Here is a 19,464-nt window from a genome sequence, read left to right on the forward strand (position 1 = left end):
AATTCAAAGCTAACTTTAAAAAGCAGTTTGACAATGCATTTGTCAGGCAGCAGATAGTTACCCCATGGCTCTTGGTAAATTTTGTTTATGATGATATATCATTAAACAATATCTAACTTAAGCCTCTCTAAATTTGCTATATAAGACAAAATTCCTGAACTACAGTATAACCTTATTACAGTACACTCAAGTATTGGGGGAATACTGCCTTGTAAAATACTGCATTGTAGCTTCATTCTACCAATTCCTGTATTTTGTTATAATTTGAAACAATGGCTTTTGAGGGTATGGACTGTGGATCAGTAGTATGAAAATATAAATGCACATCCATCTTACACAAGAATTGCCGTTCAGGGTCACACCAATGGCACTTTAGGTTCAGTATCCTCCCTTTGATAGTGGGCAGTATCAAATGCTTCTGGGTAAAATACAAAAATCCTGGTAATGGGTGATCATGGAATAATTGCAAGCAGTTAGCAGTTGGCTAATTCCCTGAGTTTGGGCTGTAGTTCCAAAATCACACCTAGCACCATTTTTTGAAGATAGGTATAATACTTACTTTCCTCTGGTGGGATAGCTGACTTTCATAAGAGATTGCATTTTTTTTTTTTTAGCAGTTCAGCCACTTTATTTTTAAATTCCTTCAGAAGCCTGGGGTATATCCCATTATGTCCTGCTGACTTATTGCTGCTCAGATTATTAGTATGTTCCAGTGCCTCCTCCTACACCCTTGGCATGTTGATCCTAGATTAAAAATGTTTAAACTACAAATGTCTGAGGTAGGACATGGAACCTTTCCAGATGCATGAAATCTATGCAGGCTTTCAAATCAGAGGTAACCCAAATGGAGCTTTTCAGCCAAATGCAGTCCAAAGGGTCCTCAAAAGTGGCTTACAGTACCCATTGCCCTGTAACTACAGGGCAAGGACGAAACTGATAAACCACAAGGTTGTATTGTTTGCAAACGCAAACCAGCAATTTCTAGTCTTCTATCAGTGGTGAGACAAGTATAATAAATATTATGGTTGTAAGTATTTATTGTTGATGAAAAAAATTGGTATAAGGTTATGTGTAAGTTGGTTGCAATCGTTAGAGCTGCAAAGTTTATGTAATTCTGTTTTCTGTTCTTCCTTCCTTAAGAAAACATACCTAAATTTCTCTTCCTATTTTTATTTACTGTTTGCTCTCTGTTTATCAGTGATGCAGAGAGGTTGCTGTTACGGATTCAGAAAGAGTATCTCAAACCCCAGCAGGAACTTGCAGAACTAAAAAAAGGTGCAAGCCATCTCTTAACAAACCACAACATCAGATTAAAAGAAGCCCAGGACCTGGTGAATGAGGCTTGCACTAACACCAACGAAACCAACCGTCTGCTTTTTCTTATCTACAGCAACCTGGCAGAGTTAAATGTAAGACTGGAGATTCTGCATTGTTGCATAATAAATATCAGATGCATAACGTGTTTTAAATACCTCACTTTTCAGACTGAAATGAATCCATAGACTTTTCCAAATATTAATATTTGTAATATTCTAGTAGACTAAATAGAAACCATGCAATGTGTTCAAAGTGGGAAGGGTTAAGTAGTAGATGAGTTCATCTGCACCAGCTGACATTACAGAGTACCATAAAACAATTGATTTATGCTACAGGATAAAAAGCTAAACATACAAGAAAACAAGGATCTTTCCATCATGCTAATTAAAGAAGGGAAAGTATTGATGGATGGTGCTGCTGCCCTTGCCACAGATGTAAAGAACTCTACCTCAGTAAGTTACTAAACTGTCTAACATTCATTTAATATAGTGAATTGCATTTGATTAATTGATAAAGGAAATAATTTCAATGTTTAGAATCTAGAGATCCATCGAGATGGACTGGTCCTATGGAATGCCAAACTAAGACATCATGTAGATGACCTGGTCATGCAGATGTCCACAAGGGGAGCACTTGATGTAGTCTACAGAGCAGAGGATCATGCAGCTGAATTTCAAAAACTTGCAGAAGCGCTAGATAGGTGAGCGCACCAAGATATATGACCTCAATAGAAGCTTCATCTAAATTACTGCCAGATTTAATTTAAATAGATAATAGGTTAGTCCATTAAGGGAGCAGGTCATTTTTTTTTTCATTTAAAACGGCAATAAATTTAATTACTTTTACTTTTCATGAAGTGAATGGTATTTTTATTAATGATGCAGAATAGGTTGATTTAGTCTTGCAATTCACATGAATGATCATTTGTAAAGTAATTAGTTTTTAAGTTAATAAATGTTCAGTGAATACTATGTGACCTAGCTTCTTTATATAGCTGTCAGTGGTAAAAAATACTCAAATGTTTAAGAAAGAAAAATCATTTTTATCATGAAAAGGTTATGTCCATTATATAAATACTTTTTTGTCAACATATTCAAGAACTCCATCAAAAAGCTGTAATTGTTGTTAGGCTTCCATCTCATAACATCATAATCCTCAGAAATGGGCAGGTTACACCTTCAAGGTTACATATAGAAGCACTTTTAAAAACTTCCTTATATTCTCAGAGCTCATCCAATATCAACACCAAGAGTTATTAGCTGGAAAGACTTTCTGATTATCGATATGAAAATAGACACCAGCTATCCCCATTTTCTTCTACGGTTCTCACAGTCCAACCTTTTAAAACTAGCACATAAGTTTTTAAAATGAAGCCAGGTCACAAAGCACAAGTGTATTGTAAGCCTGAAAGCAGAGAATTATGCTTGTAGCTATACTTGTACAACTCTATTCGCTTCAGTGTGGCTGCACAACTGTAACCAGGGAGAATTTGACCCAGAATATATTTCAGTTCTATCCTGCCTGCTGTGTTGCTGTACATTGAATTTGTAGTCCCCTATTTCTGTTTTGTTTTTGTTTAGTGTGTGAGATCTGCTTTTTTAAATGGAAAATGTTACATTTGATCGTAAAGTTTTAAAAATGCAAAACACACTAAAGACAAAAAGTTAAAAAAAAAACAAAAAAAAAAAAACTGAAGTAGGCCAGAACTTCAGCCAGAAAAAAATCAAGTGAAACACGTTGTGTAATGTGCTCATTCTTTCAAAATGCTGTATGTATTCTGAAAACATGTACATCTGATAACTCAAAACCTGGAGACATGCTGCCTGGTTAAGACACTTGCATAAAGGATGTATAATATTTTTCTACTGCAGTGGTCTCTCAAATGTAAGAAATGTATCTCTGAATGCAACAAATGCTGTCCATGCCCACTCCAGCATTACAAGTCTGATTGAAAGAACAGAAAATCTGGCAGATGATGCTTCTAGAGTTATAACTAACCCCTTGGATTCAGTAAGTATCCATGCTGGGATTTTAAGTTACCCTCTGCTTCTGATTCTTTTTTGAATACCTGTTTATATGCTGCTACCTCCCTGCAATCATTGAAATCTGTTTCCTTGTCTGACATTTCTGCAGCAGCCACTCTCTCACCATCTTACACACACCCTACCCTGAGTCATGTCCATGGATGCCACCCTCAACCTCTCCCTCCGCACTCTTCTCACTCCTCTTCCACTTTAGAGCAGTGCTCCACTGGCAGGGCCGGCTCCAGGCACCAGCGGAGGAAGCACGTGCCTGGGGCGGCACATGCTAAGGGGCGGCATTCCGTCCATTCTTGGGGCAGTACAGTTCGGGCCTTTTTTTTTTTTTTTTTGCTTCGGCAGTTTGGGCGGCTTTTTTTGTTGTTGTTGTTGCTTGGGGCGGCAAAAATGGTAGAGCCGGCCCTGTCCACTGGTTATTGTTTCCCTCCATGTATCCATCATGAGTTATTACTCTTAACTCATCTTCCATCCTGCCTGACACCTGACTCTCTTCCTCTTATCACAGCTTCCTATTCTTATCTTTTGATTACTTCAGCTTCAGGGCTCTGAAGTCTGAGTTACCAATCTCCTCCCCTCTTCTCCTTGTGTGACCTTCATTTCTGGATCAGCTCCCCACTCACTCCCACTAACTTCACTAAACTCTGCTTCCGGTCCAATCTTTTAATATCAGAATTCTCTGTCTCTCTTTTTCTCTTCAAACACCAGCTTATTTAATTCAAAATGATCCACTAGTCCCATACCTCCTGGCCTTTCTTAGATTTGCAGACCTCAAATACCCATCACTTCTCTACTTCAGTCAGTCCTTCCCTCAGCCCTTTTTTATTAACCTCCACTGATTCATTTGTTGATTTCCTCTGGTTCACCCTCTTGTCCAACCCTGACCCCTTTGCCCAGCTTTGCCATCTCAAAGTTTATTCCACTTACACCTAACCCCAGCTCACACCCATCATAGATTTTTCCCCACTGCTTCCATACAGTTGAATACCTCAGGAGAAAGTTCCATGACCACATGTATTTTCTCCACTGCATGTTTATTCTCTTTTCTTCTAGTTTTGCCATTTTCAATAATTTGGGCCAGATTCCCGGTTATTGTTAAAACATTGGATTACCAAGACATGAACTTGACTGTTTTACTTTTATATTGTACTCTTTTCCCATACAACCGTCTTTATCTCTTTTCCTGTTTTTCTTCTCAATTGTAACCTCTTTGGGGTTGTGCCTCATTTATATTAAGAAAAAGCATAGCACATTGTGAGCACTACTGGAAACAAGTAAATAATGTTCATCATGCTGAGATTCACCATAATTCACCGATTAATTATTTTTGTGTTATGTAGTCATACAGTTTGTGAAATTGGATTTTCTATTCACTCTTAGACAAATAATAGATTTTAAAAAGCAATAGATAATTAGAATTTCTTTCTGTTGAACCTATTCTTTTCATATATAGTAAATAGTAAATGTTGTTTGGTTTTTCAGCCAGAGCAATCTCTTGATTCTCTTGGGAAAGAAACTTTACAGCTTAGTTCTAAATTTCGAAATGAAACAAAAAATCTGAAGAGGAAAAATGAAGGTCAGTTTCATAGAATGTACAATTTTAATGGTACTGTGATAGCATTATTCCTGCACTGTTAACAAAGTTTTAATTTTTTTTTAAATGAACGTAAGTTAAAGTTAAACATTTTATATAGTCAGGTATATACAGTAAAGGAGTAAAACAATGTATCCCAGATAAATTTAGTTATTGTTCTATTTTTCTGACAAATGAAGAAAGTAATTTTCCTTTGTGATTATTTAAAGTAAACCTTTTCCCTTCATCTCTTCTCTCACCCGAAACTGATTGACCTGACCAAGAAGGACAACTCTGAGTAAATCTTCATGGACTTGTGATATAGTAACTGAGGATGCAGTGTGAAGCTTACCGTACTCACATTGCACTTCTATGCATTTGCTGAAATACTTGTTCTGTTTAAGAAAACAAAAAAGCTCCCTTGGATCAATTATTGAATTTATTAAATATTTTTAAAATGTAGGGTTAGTCTGGACTGTATGGTCCTAACATTTGTATGTGCATAGAACAATCACAGCTATTTATTCCAACAGGCCTTGTGTCTAGATTGAATGGATTGAAAAAAAAAGTGGAAAAGATTCAGGAGAGTGCTCATCAAATTACTGACCAGCTTAATGATTCACTGCTGGCACTGCGAGCATTGTCTAATGGTAAGTGAAATGTATCTTGACACACATGTCCTTATTGCAATGCCGTCTGATACAAACACAATATAGTCCTTCTTGAAGTCCGATAGAGCAGCCTAGCAATAAATCAGACTGGAGGCTGATTTAGTCGCTTGCCTTAACAGGAATTTGAATTAGATGTTTTCCATTTATTTAATGGAAAACAGTGAAACTGCATTGTGAGGTAAAGATTATAGCCTGTTTCTCCTCTCACACAGGTGTAAATAAGGAGTAACTCTGAAGGCAATGGAACTATATTGGTGCAAAACTGTACTGTGTGAAAAAGAGAATCAGGTCCTAAAATTCTTAATCAGCTTTAAATGGAAAAAACTGTACTGGAGATTAATTGTTTTGCTTTCCCATAATAACAATCTGTTTAAAAATCAGCTTCACTGCACCATATGTCTTAAATGTTAAATCTAAATGTTTTGACAATATAAATGCTGGACTCATTTAACTCTAAAAGTCCTTTGCTCTCTTACTTTCCATGTTGCTCAAAAGCCATACAAGAATTATTATTATTTTTTTTTAAAAGGTCAATATTTTAAACTAAGAACAACCCCGAAATTCATAGAGGCTAACGGGTAGAATTGAAATTAAAAAATATATATGATACGTCTATTAATGTTTCTTCGGTTATGGGAATTATCTCTGTGGCTTCCATAGCTGGTGCTAGATCCGCACTGTTTTCAAGATTTAGAGCACTATTTTTTCATTAACTCTCAGGCTTTAAAACATCCTGTTTCACAATACAGGATCTTAAATTGCATCGAAATGCAACATTAATGAAAATAAAAAGCGATGTTTAAATGGTAGGGTTGGGTTACTAACTGACATAAGAACATAAGAGTGACCATACTGGGTCAAACCAATGGTCCATCTTGCCCGGTATCCTGTCTTCAGAGAATTGCTAGTGCCACCTGCCTCAGCGGGAATGAACAGAACAGGGCAATTATCAAGTGATCCATCCCCTGCAATCCAATTCCATCTTCTGGCAGTCCGAGGTTTAGGGACACCCTGAGCATGGAGTTGCATCCCTGACTATGGCTAATAGCCATTAATGGACCTATCTTCCTTGAACTTATCCAGTTCTTCTTTGAACCCAGTTATACTTTTGGCCTTCACAACATCCCCTGGCAAGGAGCCCCACAGGTTGACTGTGCATTGTGAGAAGTATATAATCCCTTAGAACAGGGGTTTCCAAATTTGGTTCGCGGCTTGTTTAGGGTAAGCCCCTGGCGGGCTGCGAGACGCTTTGTTTACCTGAGCGTCCGCAGGCCAATGGGAGCTGCGGGAAGAGGCGCGGGCCGGGCCACTGCTTCCCGCAGTTCGCATTGTTCGGGAACGGCGAACCACAGCCGCTGGGAGCTGTGATAGGCAGTACCTGCGGATGCTCAGGTAAACAAAGCATCTCACAGCCCACCAGGGGCTTACCCTAAACAAGCCGTGAACCAAGTTTGGGAACCCCTGTTCTATGGGATTATATTTTACATATAAGGGCTCAGCCAGAAAATAACTTTTTTCAGCCAATTTATAAATCTTTAAAAATGTAACTTCTGCCATCAATTATAATCATTATAAAGCTTTGAACATGTTGTTATAACAATACAGTCTAGAATGCCAAGAATGATTCCTTTTTGTCAAGCCTGAAATATTTGTTATGAACCTGATCCTGCTGTCGCTACTTACGTGACTCTGTTAAACCTCTAAGAAAAATTACTGTTCTGATAATTGGGATATATAAATAATCCTTAAATGTAAATATGTTTCAGATACCAGTGACAAAATTTTTGAAGCAAAAGAGCTGGCTGTGTCGGCTAACACAAGTGCTGTTGCTGGTTTAAGCCACATTGTGGATTTCAATCAGAAGCTGCTGAACACTTCTTCTGAATTGTCCAAGGTTAATGACACGTTGAGGAAAACCAATGAACTTATAATGGACTCCTCAAAAGCTGGTAAGTTAGCTGCTTCATTGCACAGTAGAAATGTCATTGCATGTAGAAATGATTCTAATATTTAAACTTAATTAGTATTAAAATAAGGATAGTGTGATGGACTGAAAGTTTCTGCCCGAATAAATAAAAATGCACTAGCTGTAGATTTCCTTTTTAAACAGAATACATAGAAATCACATAAGCTTTTTATACGTGTATATTTTTTCTCTCTGATGTTTAAAGCTACTGAAATAAATGACCCCAAATATACCATTTTGGCCAATGCAGTTCAGGAATGAATAATGAATTTCCCTCTCAACCTGTCTGAACGTCTCATTCTTATTTTGGCAGCAGCCTCAGCTGAAAGACAAGTTAAAGAAGTGGAAGCACAAGCCAATCTTTTATTTGACAGGCTGAAACCTCTGAAAATGTTGGAAGAGAACCTGAGCAGAAATCTGTCTGAAATTAAAGAGCTGATCAGTCAAGCCCGCAAACAGGCAGCATCTGTAAGTACATCTTTCCTGCAATTTCTAGCTTCAAGTTCATTGGTTTCCCTTGTGCCTCCTCAACAAAAAAATATTTTAAAGGCAAAAAGCTGTATACTCCTTCTTTAACCCACCCATCCTGTTGTTCTTTGGTGTAACAGAAGTGATTGGTGTTATCAATATCTCATATACTGCAATACTGAGGCATTTGGTGTGAGTTCGGACTTTGAGCTATGATCTCTTTGCCTCTGTGGTTTGTCAGAGCACTGAGATTTTATGGTTTTATTTCCCTGTTCTTTTTTTCCCCATTGCCTCTTACTTTTAAGGGAGTATCTCCTTTAAAAATAATCCAATGCCATGTGCCAGAAAGAAAAGAGTTGTTTGTGTGAGCAACAGACAAATGAGGGGATAGAGCTGGCATTGTTTTTGGAGCGGGAGGGGGGGGTGCATCTCCAGGCTTTTGGAAGGGAGTTGGTGTGAGAGGCTGGAATGGATTTATCGGTGATATAAAGGATTATGGTGAGATTCCTTGAATGAATCATAACGCAAGCATCAATTCTGTCAATAAGATTGTCAAACATATCTAACCAAATCCACATACTTAAACCCTTACTTTTTTTGTTTTTTGTTAGAAGCTGCTGCCCATACAAAATAGCCACATTTCAAATTAATACATTGGTCATTTTGAAACTTTGATCCACTTCAAAGTCACAAAAGCAATTAAACCACATTATGAACTATGTTTTGTTATAATTAGAACACAAAGAGAGTTTTTGAAACCAGTAACATTTCCCCATACATTTGATTTAAGCCTGGGCATATCATTTTAAGGCAGAGGGAAATTTTAGATTTAAAAGACAAAAAATATCCAAGCTTTTGGTGCTTTCAATAAAACCCAGCATACACATGAATGCTTCTTTTTCACAATCTACTGATCATGGAAAGTTAATGAGCCTGGTATAGAACAATGGAAGTAGTATTTTCTGGTGTATCATAGACTACCGAGGTTTCTAAGGGAAAAAGGTGCAACTCTTATGAGTAAAATCCTTTCTTTCAGTTTTAAAGACTCATATTATTCCCTTGTAATCTTTATTTTTCTGAGAATTTGGTGAAGATAAGGGTTTTTATCATTGCAACTAATTTCTAGAGTTAATATTGAATTGGGCATTGAAGATGAGCTATCCTGATGTCTTGCACCTCAGTCTGATTGATTTAGCTTTTACTAGAAATAGAGATGGGCTAGGGATCATGCAAACTCTCAGATATGTGAGTCAACAGAACTACTAAAGTTAGCAGAGTGCCCATGTGTTTGCAGCAATGAGTCCAATATTGGTAACAATGAGAATCTGAGTCAGAAATCTGCCATGTAAGTGCATCTTTATTAAATTAAACTTTTAAATGGCTCCTAAACAGATTTTCTAAAGAATTACTTAATTTTTTTTTGCTAATAATTTAAAATTCTGTCATTGCTATTTCTTGCAGATGCTTTGACTATTTGATTTTTAGCTACCTTGTTTTTGTCTCATTGTAAACCCCAAAGTTTGTTGTCTTTTATTTATTTTTGTTACCCTGAGACCTTTCACATTTTCTCAAGACTTCTAGTCTTTTTTGTTATTAATAGAGTGTTTTTCCTCATATGTGCCCTCAAGCTCAAGATTTATTATTGGATGATGAATTTCTGGCTCTAAATCCCATGATTAGACCAGTAGGTTCTGAGGCACCTCTTTCTTCCCTATCCTATATAATCTAAACCACTACTCTTTTTCAACTCATATCCAGCCAGTCAATAGTTGTGTGTGTTTGTAGCTAATCCTACTGACAAATATTTAGAATCATATGAAGTTGTCTCAACACATGGCTTGAATTTAGCTAGCCAAAGGCTAAATCTGTATTCCAGACGTATGTGCTGTGTACACAGAGTATACCATTTTTTTTTTCCAGATTAAAGTTGCAATCTCAGCGGACAGAGATTGTATTCGTGCCTACTCACCCCAAATTTCTTCCACTAACTACAACACCTTAACATTAAATGTGAAAACAACTGAACCTGACAACCTCCTCTTCTACTTGGGTAGCAGTGGCAATGTAAGTTCAGTGTTGTGGAGATTCACTAAAAATGTTGCCTATCTTTGAATATATAATATATTTGACTTACATTCTTATTTGTACCAAGTACTCAGGCTAGGGACTGGGCAGATGTATATGGGAGAAGTAGGGAAATGATCCCCTGTCCCAGACCATGGTAGGGCTGATGTAATCCCCACAGATCCTTACATGCCACCTACCCTACCCTGCAGGAAAGAGGATAAGAACAGAAGATCCAGCAATCCTGCCTTTTGCCCTCACTCTGCACCACACATGCACACAGTGCACTGGTTTTGGTGCCAGGATCATCCCCTGCTCTTACAGAGAAAGCAAGATTTGTCTCTGTTGGTCATATGTCGAGGCCCTTGCTCAATGTATGGGATAATACTTATACAAGATAAAGGTGATCTTGTGTACATTATCTTGCATGGAATCCTCCTTCTACAAGGTGGACTCACCATTTGTCGGGCGCTTGAGCTGGGATCAGGCAGGGCTCCCATGACAGCACAGTGTCAGTTCCCCACCATCCCAGTAGATGCATGGTTTGCATAGCTCCATACAATCGCTGGCAGTGCTTCATGTTCCTGTTATTTCTACATTGACCTTTTGAGGTCATTCCAGGTGTAAGAGAGGGGAGAAGATAGAGGGAAAATAGACATATACCACTGGGATGAATTTGCTGGTTCTACTGCAGGTGTTTCCTTCATTGGGCATGATTAAGGCTACATTTTAGTTACGGGTATTTTTATTAAAATTTACAGACAGGTCACGGGCAGTAAACAAAAATTCACGGCCTGTGACCTGTCCATGACTTTTACTATATACCCCTGGAGGGGTGGGAAGCCCAGGTGTGGGGGATAGGTGGCTCTCTGGAAGCAGCCACATCCCCCTCACTCAGCTCCTAGGCAGAGGTGTGGCCAGGCAGCTCTGTGCGCTGCCTCAGTCCAGAGCGCTGGCTTCGCAGCTCCCATTGGCTGGGAACCGGGGCTACCTGGCCACGCCTCCACCTAGGAGTTGAGTGAGGGGATGTGGCTGCTTCCAGGGAGCCCCCCAGGTAGGCGCCACTCAGAGCTCACCTCACCCGTCCCATGCCCCAACCCCCTGTCCCCTCCCACACCAAACTCTGCTGCTGGGAGTGTGGCGCAGTGGCCTGAGACTGCCCCAGCAGCAGACGGTGCGACTGGCGCAGGGGCTGCCTGAGCTGCCCCTGAGCCAGGCACACTGGCCGCTGCAAAGTCACGGAGGTCACAGAAAGTCATGGAATCCGTGACAAACTCGCAGCCTTAGGCATGATTGGCTCATCGTAAAGATCCATGAAGGTAGGATATATAGGAAGAGTTTTAGAAACAGATATGAGATTTTCATCCAGCTGGAAAGAAATTTATTAAACAAAACAAAATGACATACTCTATGTAATGCGTTAAAGCAAGAATCACCATTTTCCAGAGTGACTTCCTGGCAGTAGAGATGCGACGTGGTAAGGTGGCCTTCCTTTGGGATGTGGGATCAGGAGCAACAAGACTGGAATATCCAAATTTTCAAATTGATAACAACAAATGGCACAGAATACATATAACCAGGTAACAGAGGTTTCGATCATTCATTCATTCATTTGTTTATTTATTTATATTGCCGTAGCACCTAGGAGTCTGATAGCCCAGGACACCATTAATGTGAGTAACATAAATATTTTATTCTGTAAAATGGATTAAAATGAAAGTTCAATTTCTGCTAGTAAATTCAAATGAATTTTTACCTAATGTGGAGGCGTGGTTTAGTGTAGTGTAGAAGTGTACGGGCTACTTAACTACCCAGTGCAAGAAGTAGTTCAGTAGTAAGCCGGGACCATGCACAGTAACTTCTGAAAGTGTTTAATCCATTTGTATTTGTGTTTGTCAGGTTTGGGAAAACTGGTACATTAAGCATAGAGGAAACGAGCTCTAATCAGAAGTCCTTAAGTAAAACTGCAACTGCTCCTGGGACAGCTACTGTACTGGATGTAAACAAATCAACACTAATATTTGTTGGAGGACTTGGAGGGCAAATCAAGGTGAAAATCTGAAAATGCTATACTGTAAATGGTTTTTATCCTGTTAGAAATACTTTTTCAATTAGAAATAATCGCACCAATTAGATACTCTACAGAGATAATTGACCAAGAAATGTCAGGCAAGCTGTGCAAAAGGCAAGGGTGCAAAATGGTATTCAGAGCTATCATCTCATTATAAAAATCCCCAGGAAACTGTGTTTAAAATGGTAATTCTGAAGTGCTGAGTGTGAATGCGTAGGAGGTGTTAATTCATACTAAATAGTTTCCTTTCTCCTCTGTTTTTCCTTATGTCCTGTCCTCCATGACTAGTTATAATTTGTCATTGTTATCCATGTAATTGAGTATAAATGGGTCAGGACTTTTAATTTTCTTTTTTACTTATTGCAAAACTCTTCCACAGCGATGTGAAGTCTGATTATTAATAATAATGCTAAAACATTTTTGTTGTTCTTCTGTTATGATTTTCCCCTAACATGAATCAGAACTGAATGGAGAAGTTTGCTGGAGCAGTTCCAAAGTATTTAACATTAAGTGTATTCGTTTAATATGTTTCCTCTCTAATAGAAATCGCCTGCTGTTAAGGTGACTCATTTTAAAGGATGCATGGGAGAGGCATCCTTGAATGGAAAATCTATTGGTCTTTGGAACTACATTGAAAGAGAGGGCGCATGCAACGGATGCTTTGGAAGGTAGTGATTTGACCACTGTTTTCCTGAAAAGCATAGAGTGGGAGTGTCTGTATATAGCCATAACCTTTTATATATGTTTGTATGTTAGTTAAAAAGTGTGGTGCACTCATGTAAATTGCAGTACTGCATTGATGATTAGTGGAATTTTAAGGTGAATGCCAAATTTTAGTTACCATATGGTTTTTCAGTTCATGATATGGTTTTACAATTGATCACATGGCTCCACAACTTGCCACATATATTTTCACATTGGTTGTGTGTGTTTGTCCATTGAAACTAATAACTACCAGTGTACATCTATATTTTTGGAATATTTGGTTTGTCTAATCATTTCAAACAAGGCATATTTATTCCTCCCCAGTGAAAGAAAGAGGTCTAAAGCATTATTTTAAAAGTCCACTCCAAATTTGTGGCTATTATATTTATTAGCACTCTCACAGTTATTCTGGAAAGGGGTTGTGGACTTGTGATGGGGTGTACAAACCCCACACTGGAGAACAAAGGGTTAAGGAGTAGCTCTGACCTGCTATTTCTGCAAAGCCTGCACAAGCTGGAGGTGGAGATTAAAAAGGGAAGCAGAGCAGCTTATGGGAGGCAGGCAGTGGAAGGGAGCAGAGCTCTGGGGAAGTACAGCCCAGGAACTCTACGGCCAGAGACCTGGCAACACCGACCTGCCAAAGCCTGCAAAGGAGAGACTGGTGACTGATTGCAAAGGGCAGAAACTTTAATTTGATTCTTTAACTTATCTTGTGGGGAAGAAGAGGACTTAGGTAGAAAGTGATCTAAGAGGACATTTGAGGTGGTGAGACAAGGAGGATCAATTAGCTAAGAAATCTGGCATCCAGGGAAGAAAAAGGAAACTCAAGTATACCACACCAACATTCTGAAGGCCTGTAAAGACCAAAAGGTACTCCTCATAACACCCTATCCACCTGAAGTAGGCCCTCAAGCACCGGTGACCCTAGAATCCCAAGCCATACCGATGGGGGAAGAGCTTCAACCAAAGCAGGAGGCCCAAATGCTGAAGCTAATTGAATCCTTCCATGCCATATTTTTAACCTTGCCACGTTGAACGGACTCACCTTGTGTATCATCACATAGCCATTGAACCAGGACAACAGGTCCATGAGAACACGTGACCACTCCCATGAAAGATGTGGGACACAATGGAAGAGGAAATACGACATGTCACCTTCAGGCCCTTGAGAGTTCTGGACTCACTGTGAACCTGGCCACATGTGAGATGGCAAACCGGGAAGTTACATACTTCGGTTACACTGTGCGGAGGGGCAAGTTATGAACACTAATTGGCAAAGTACAGGCCTTAGGAGCCTGCCTCATCTCAAAACAAAAAACAGAGACGATGCTTTTTGGACCCAGCAGCCTATTATAGATAACTCATACCTGACTTTGTCACAATTACAGCACCCTTCACAGCCCTGTGAGGGATACCCGTCCTAAGAAAATCATTTGTGTCAGGAACCAGTGCTCTTTTTATCCAGACTTTTCCAAAAACACTACAAACAGATGCTTCTGATGTCGGACTTGGAGCAGTCCTTTCCTAGGATGTTGAGGGAGAGGAACCACTGGTCCTCTATATAAGTAGAGAACTATTCCCATGGGAGGTAGCCTATTCAGTCATAGAAAAGGAAGCCTGAGCTGAGAAATGGGCGGTAGATGCCCTAAGATACTGTTTGCTGGGATTCCCCTTTTTGTTAGTAACAGACTATCCTGTCTTTGCTGGTTGAACAACATGAAGAATGCCAACCCCAGAATTATGCAGTGGTAGCTTTCCTTACAGCCGTGTAGTTTTTAGGCACTTCACCAAGCTGGGAAGGCCGACCAAAACACAGATATTTTTTTCACAAGAGGGTGGGGACCTGGGTGCAGAAGACAAGACCCGGGGAAGGGTATGCGATGGGGTATACAAACCCCATGCTGGAGAACAATGAATTAAGGAATAGTTTGGGGCCCTTTACTTGGCAGGGAATCCAGCAGGGGAAAACCCTGAATGCTCAAGAGTCCAAACTCCAAGTCCCTGGACTCAGGAGAAAGTACTGAAGCCGTTGCAGGCACTGAAAGACTTCCCCGAAATCAGACTTTCTTTTGTATATCCCAAAAAGGATGGACTGGAATATGTGACCTGGCTAGGGAGGGGGCTGAGCCACAAAAGCAGGGAAAGACCTCACAAGACAGAACTGTAATGGAAAAGGGATATATCCTGCCATATCCCTGCTTCACCAGTAGGTAATGCTGGTGGTCAGTGTACGATTTTGCAGGAGTGTTTTCTGCTTACATCTCTAAATGTTTGTATATTTAATAGGGTTGAAATGAAATAGGTTTGGCAACAACTTTTTGTAGAATGTCCCATTTAGAACCAGCAGAGGGTGTTGCATGATTATGTATAAAAATGTAGTTTTTAGAAGCATTGCAAGGAAAAAAGATAACAGAATATTTGCTTCAGAGTGGTAGCCGTGTTAGTCTGTATCAGCAAAAACAACAAGGAATCCTTGTGGCACCTTAGAGACTAACAAATTTATTTGGGTATAAGCTTTCGTGGGCTAGAACCCACTTCATCACATGCAATATTTGCTGTAATGTAAATGCAGTTATGCAAGGAATTTGGAAAAATGCATGGTATTCTGTAAGTTTGAGAGTCAGAGTGGTAGCAATTAATTCTTTCCTTTGGGAACTGTAGTGTTTTTTCTTTTATAAAGAGTGGTAAAGACTGATTTTTCTATCTTGGGTAAATTCTCCCCCAAAGCCAAACTAGATATTCAGATATTCAATAATAAAAGTGGCGCTTGGCTGGAATCCTTTAATTATTCATGACATACAAGATTCAAGTCTCCTTCTACGGTCTCACTTCCTAATTATATTGCTAGTGGCTGCCCCAACTGATTTCATTCTCCTAGGTTGCATATGAAATATTGTGTTTGGAAAAATGCAAATCTGTCCTGTGGTATTCAGTATTTCAGCAACTTCTTTTTTCATTTTTATAGCCCCCAGGATGAAGATACTTCTTTCCATTTTGACGGCAGTGGATATTCAGTTGTGGAGAGGGCCCTCCGCTCCACTGTGACTCAGATAATCATGTTTTTCAGCACTTTCTCGCCTAATGGGCTCCTACTGTATCTTGCTTCTAATGGCACTGTAAGAAAACTGTTGAGATATTACATTGATCAAAATTGTATTTGGAAACTAACCTTGTAAAGGTTTGATTTTTCCCCATCTTTCTGCTTCTCTGTCTTGGAACCAATTATCACCTTGTATTGTGACATGGATATCTTATATGATTTTGAACCCTGAGAATCTCTTTGAAGCAATAGAATTAAAATATAAATATTCTCCATGGAGTATTAGTCCATGATGATAATTCAAAATATGTTAAAAAAGGGTGGTAATCTAAGGAGATATTATCAAGAGGCCCAAAATCAACAAAGGAAATGTATGTGACATTTATTATTGAAACCTGCCTCAGCAAATGGGGTAACTAATCCTGATGGTGGGTCAGACCACCCTGCATAGTAATGGGGTAAAAACAAAAGGAATCCAAACACGGGGATATCCTTCCAGAGTATTATTACCAGGGGTCCGAGGTTTTCCCATGATAAAAACCGTAAAATTCTCCTATTAAAAAACATAAAAATTCATGTTTTTCTGTGATTGAAATGAAATGGGTCACTGGGGCTTGGGCTGTCTGTCCCAGATGGCAGTAGTAAAAACTAGATTCACTGTAAAAATGCAAATGTACACGTTTTTCCGTGGCAAACAGATTTCTAGGATTCCTGATTGTTGCTAACTTAATGTTGTTATTATTATTACTATTATTGTTAAAATGGTATTAAAGAGATTAGATTTTCTGAACATAGGAAAAGTAGGTGCCCTGAGTACAAGATATTTTGTATACATTAGTCACTTGCAGTTTTTTATAAAGATATTCCAAGACCTTTGAAGTATTCATTATTACATACTTTTTTTTACTCAGTGTATCTGTATATTTTTTTCTGCAGAGAGATTTCTTGTCCCTAGAGCTCGTTGATGGCAAAGTTAGATTAACTGTTGATCTTGGTTCAGGACCTCTTACGCTTACAACCGAAAATCGTTACAATAATGGAACATGGTACAAAATCTCATTCAGTCGTAACAAGAAGCAAGGTAGGACACAGACTGAAAAGCAAATGTTTATGATTTTACAAATAAGTGTCTGAAGTAGTCATTAGGAATGTCATCATTCCATGCCAGTTTTGTCTGGTTATTCCCAATGCACATTCATTCTTTGACAGCCATTTTTGTGGTACTCTCTTGTTGAAAGTAACTGCAATGCCAGTTTGTTGCATGACATATGCGCACTCTGATGCATGAATGAAGCTTGGCCTTGTTATTATTCCCTTTATTCGTTTTTTTTTAGGTGTAATGTGTAGGAAGAAAGGAAAGCACATTTAAATAGTCTTTAAACACTGGAACACTGTTATCTTTTTCATAGTCAATTGTTTCCTCCACAGCCTCATTATAAGTGCACAAGAGGAGTCCATAAGGGTTAATAGCAGACCTTTTTCTCTGACCTGTCATTAGCTCTACATCCCATCCCTGTCTTAATTGATATTCAGTATTCTATGCATTGCAGTCCAGCTCTTTGGGTCAGGGACCATCATTTTGTTCAGTGTTTGTGCAGCGCTGAGCACAATGGGGTTCTAGTCCATGACAACTTCTAGGTGCTACTGTAATAATAATAATATTAATAATTAATAATACAAAAACATAAAGCTATGGCTTAGGATGGCTAAATTTGTAAAGTGTTTGTAAAATTTGGTGTTTGTAAAGAGAAACTGGTACAGTCAGATGGCATGCTAGTTAACAAAGGTACTATCCAAGATATCTCTCAGCATGGCCTCTATAAATACCTTGGAATCGGGGAACTGTTGAAGTTACAACATGAGGAAGTTAAAGAAGAACTGAGGAAAGAATATTACAGACAAATAAGAACCGTTCTTAGGATAAAACTCACATAGAAGAATTTAATCCGAGCCATTAATATGTGGGTGATTCCAGTAGTACCATACACTGCCAGAGCAATCAAGTGGAATCAAGAGAAGAAAACATTTGACATCCAAACAAGAAAGCTCCTGGTGATGCACAGAGTAATGAATCAAGAGTCAAGAGGTGGGTAGGATGTACATCTGATGATATGATGGAGAAAAAGGTTTGCTACAGACAATGAAAAATATAACAGCAAATTATATGAGGAATCAACCAAAGTGAAGATCCTCTGATCGCAAGAATAAGCAATAGCTGAGCATGTGTCCCAGCGCAAGAGAGCATAAAAGAAAAGAGAAAGCAAATTGCCCAAGAAAGACTTGAAAGAGTTACACAGAAATCAGTGCACAGAGAGTGATGGAGAGAGATCGAACCCATTAGTGATCAAATATTAGCAAACTCATGGCTTGTAGCAGGTGTGACAGTGTGACAACTTCCTGCAGTATCCTGGACAAACCTTACTGAATTAAGTTAAACTTAGTTTAAGTATTTTAGGAGCTCACTGTATTAAAAATGTAAATGTAAATATTTATGTGTTACTGTGGGATTGTATGTAACTTGTCTGGGAGACATAACTAATGGGAAGTGGAAGTGTTATGTGCTTCAAAGGATTCTTTTAAACAAAGGGCTAAGACAAGCATCTGTGAGTTGGGCAGGCTTCCTAGGAAATACTTGCAAGGAGGTGAATGAAAAAGCCCAAATCTGGACTGGATCTTTTGAAGCTTTATCAAGGGGAGTGGTCTGTTGTCTCTGAATTACCTGTTCCCAAGATCAAAAGGCTCAAACAGCCTAAAGGAGTAACTCACAGATTCATGAGCGTGCTTGTTCTGAGCTAACAGCTGATGAACTTGTGACCACAGAAAAACCTCTTGGTGGGTGTGAATGGGCTCCGATTTCCTCTCCAGGAAAACCCTGGCTGGTAAACCCTCGGTGAATTAATCAGCACACAGGTCCACCAAGGTACCTTCACCACATGTGTTTATTGTTTGTCTCTTTCTTAAGCTCCGGGTACAATACAACCAGATGGCCTCAGTTATGAAGAGCCCCTTCCTGCTCCTTGACTTAGCCTTTTCAACTTTCTGCTTTCCTTCCTGGGTTCTCCAGTTGGTGATCTAATCACCTCATTAGCTTGTCAGGCTACCAGCCCGTGTCAGTGCTCTGTTCCACCTTAGCCACACCCAGAGCCCCAGGTGTTCTAAGTGACCAGGGTGCTGACTTTCATAGAGCCTAGTTTGAAGCAAGACTGTCACAGGCCTGGTCTACACTACGGAATTAGAAGAGTAAGCGTAAGGCAGCATATGTTGACCTAACTCTGTAAGTGTCTACACTAAGATGTAGTTCTCACTGATGTAACTCGCCCACTACGCTGACTTAACTTCGCCTCTGAGAGAGACATAGCGCTTAAGTCAATGTAGGTAGGTCAACACAGGTAGGCCAGTGTAGACATTACATTGTTTGAACTGTTGCCGCCTTTCAGAAACTGTTCCACAATGCCCTACACTGGCAGTTAAATCAGTGCAAGCGCTCCTGTCAAGGACGCATACCACTGACACAAGGAGCGTAGTGTGGACGGGTAAAACCGATTCAATTACA

The 19,464-nt window shown here is 39.3% G+C and overlaps 1 protein-coding gene across 1 annotated transcript in view; it reads left to right on the top strand.

The window, feature by feature from the left end:
* The window catches only part of LAMA1 (laminin subunit alpha 1), a 147,831-nt gene that overhangs the window by 107,316 nt on the left and 21,051 nt on the right, over positions 1–19,464 (top strand). The window contains exons 38-51 of the mRNA XM_026659235.2: positions 1,199–1,409; positions 1,653–1,769; positions 1,854–2,017; positions 3,189–3,327; positions 4,836–4,929; positions 5,460–5,576; positions 7,364–7,546; positions 7,877–8,031; positions 9,952–10,095; positions 11,542–11,675; positions 11,995–12,145; positions 12,710–12,834; positions 15,837–15,987; positions 16,848–16,992. Of these exons, the coding sequence (XP_026515020.2) occupies positions 1,199–1,409; positions 1,653–1,769; positions 1,854–2,017; positions 3,189–3,327; positions 4,836–4,929; positions 5,460–5,576; positions 7,364–7,546; positions 7,877–8,031; positions 9,952–10,095; positions 11,542–11,675; positions 11,995–12,145; positions 12,710–12,834; positions 15,837–15,987; positions 16,848–16,992 (2,030 nt within the window). The remainder of the gene's footprint in view (positions 1–1,198; positions 1,410–1,652; positions 1,770–1,853; positions 2,018–3,188; positions 3,328–4,835; positions 4,930–5,459; positions 5,577–7,363; positions 7,547–7,876; positions 8,032–9,951; positions 10,096–11,541; positions 11,676–11,994; positions 12,146–12,709; positions 12,835–15,836; positions 15,988–16,847; positions 16,993–19,464) is intronic.

The sequence above is a fragment of the Terrapene carolina genome, unplaced genomic scaffold (genome assembly GCF_002925995.2).
Source record: "Terrapene carolina triunguis isolate 2854851 unplaced genomic scaffold, T_m_triunguis-2.0 Scaffold58, whole genome shotgun sequence".
NCBI lineage: Eukaryota > Metazoa > Chordata > Testudines > Emydidae > Terrapene > Terrapene triunguis.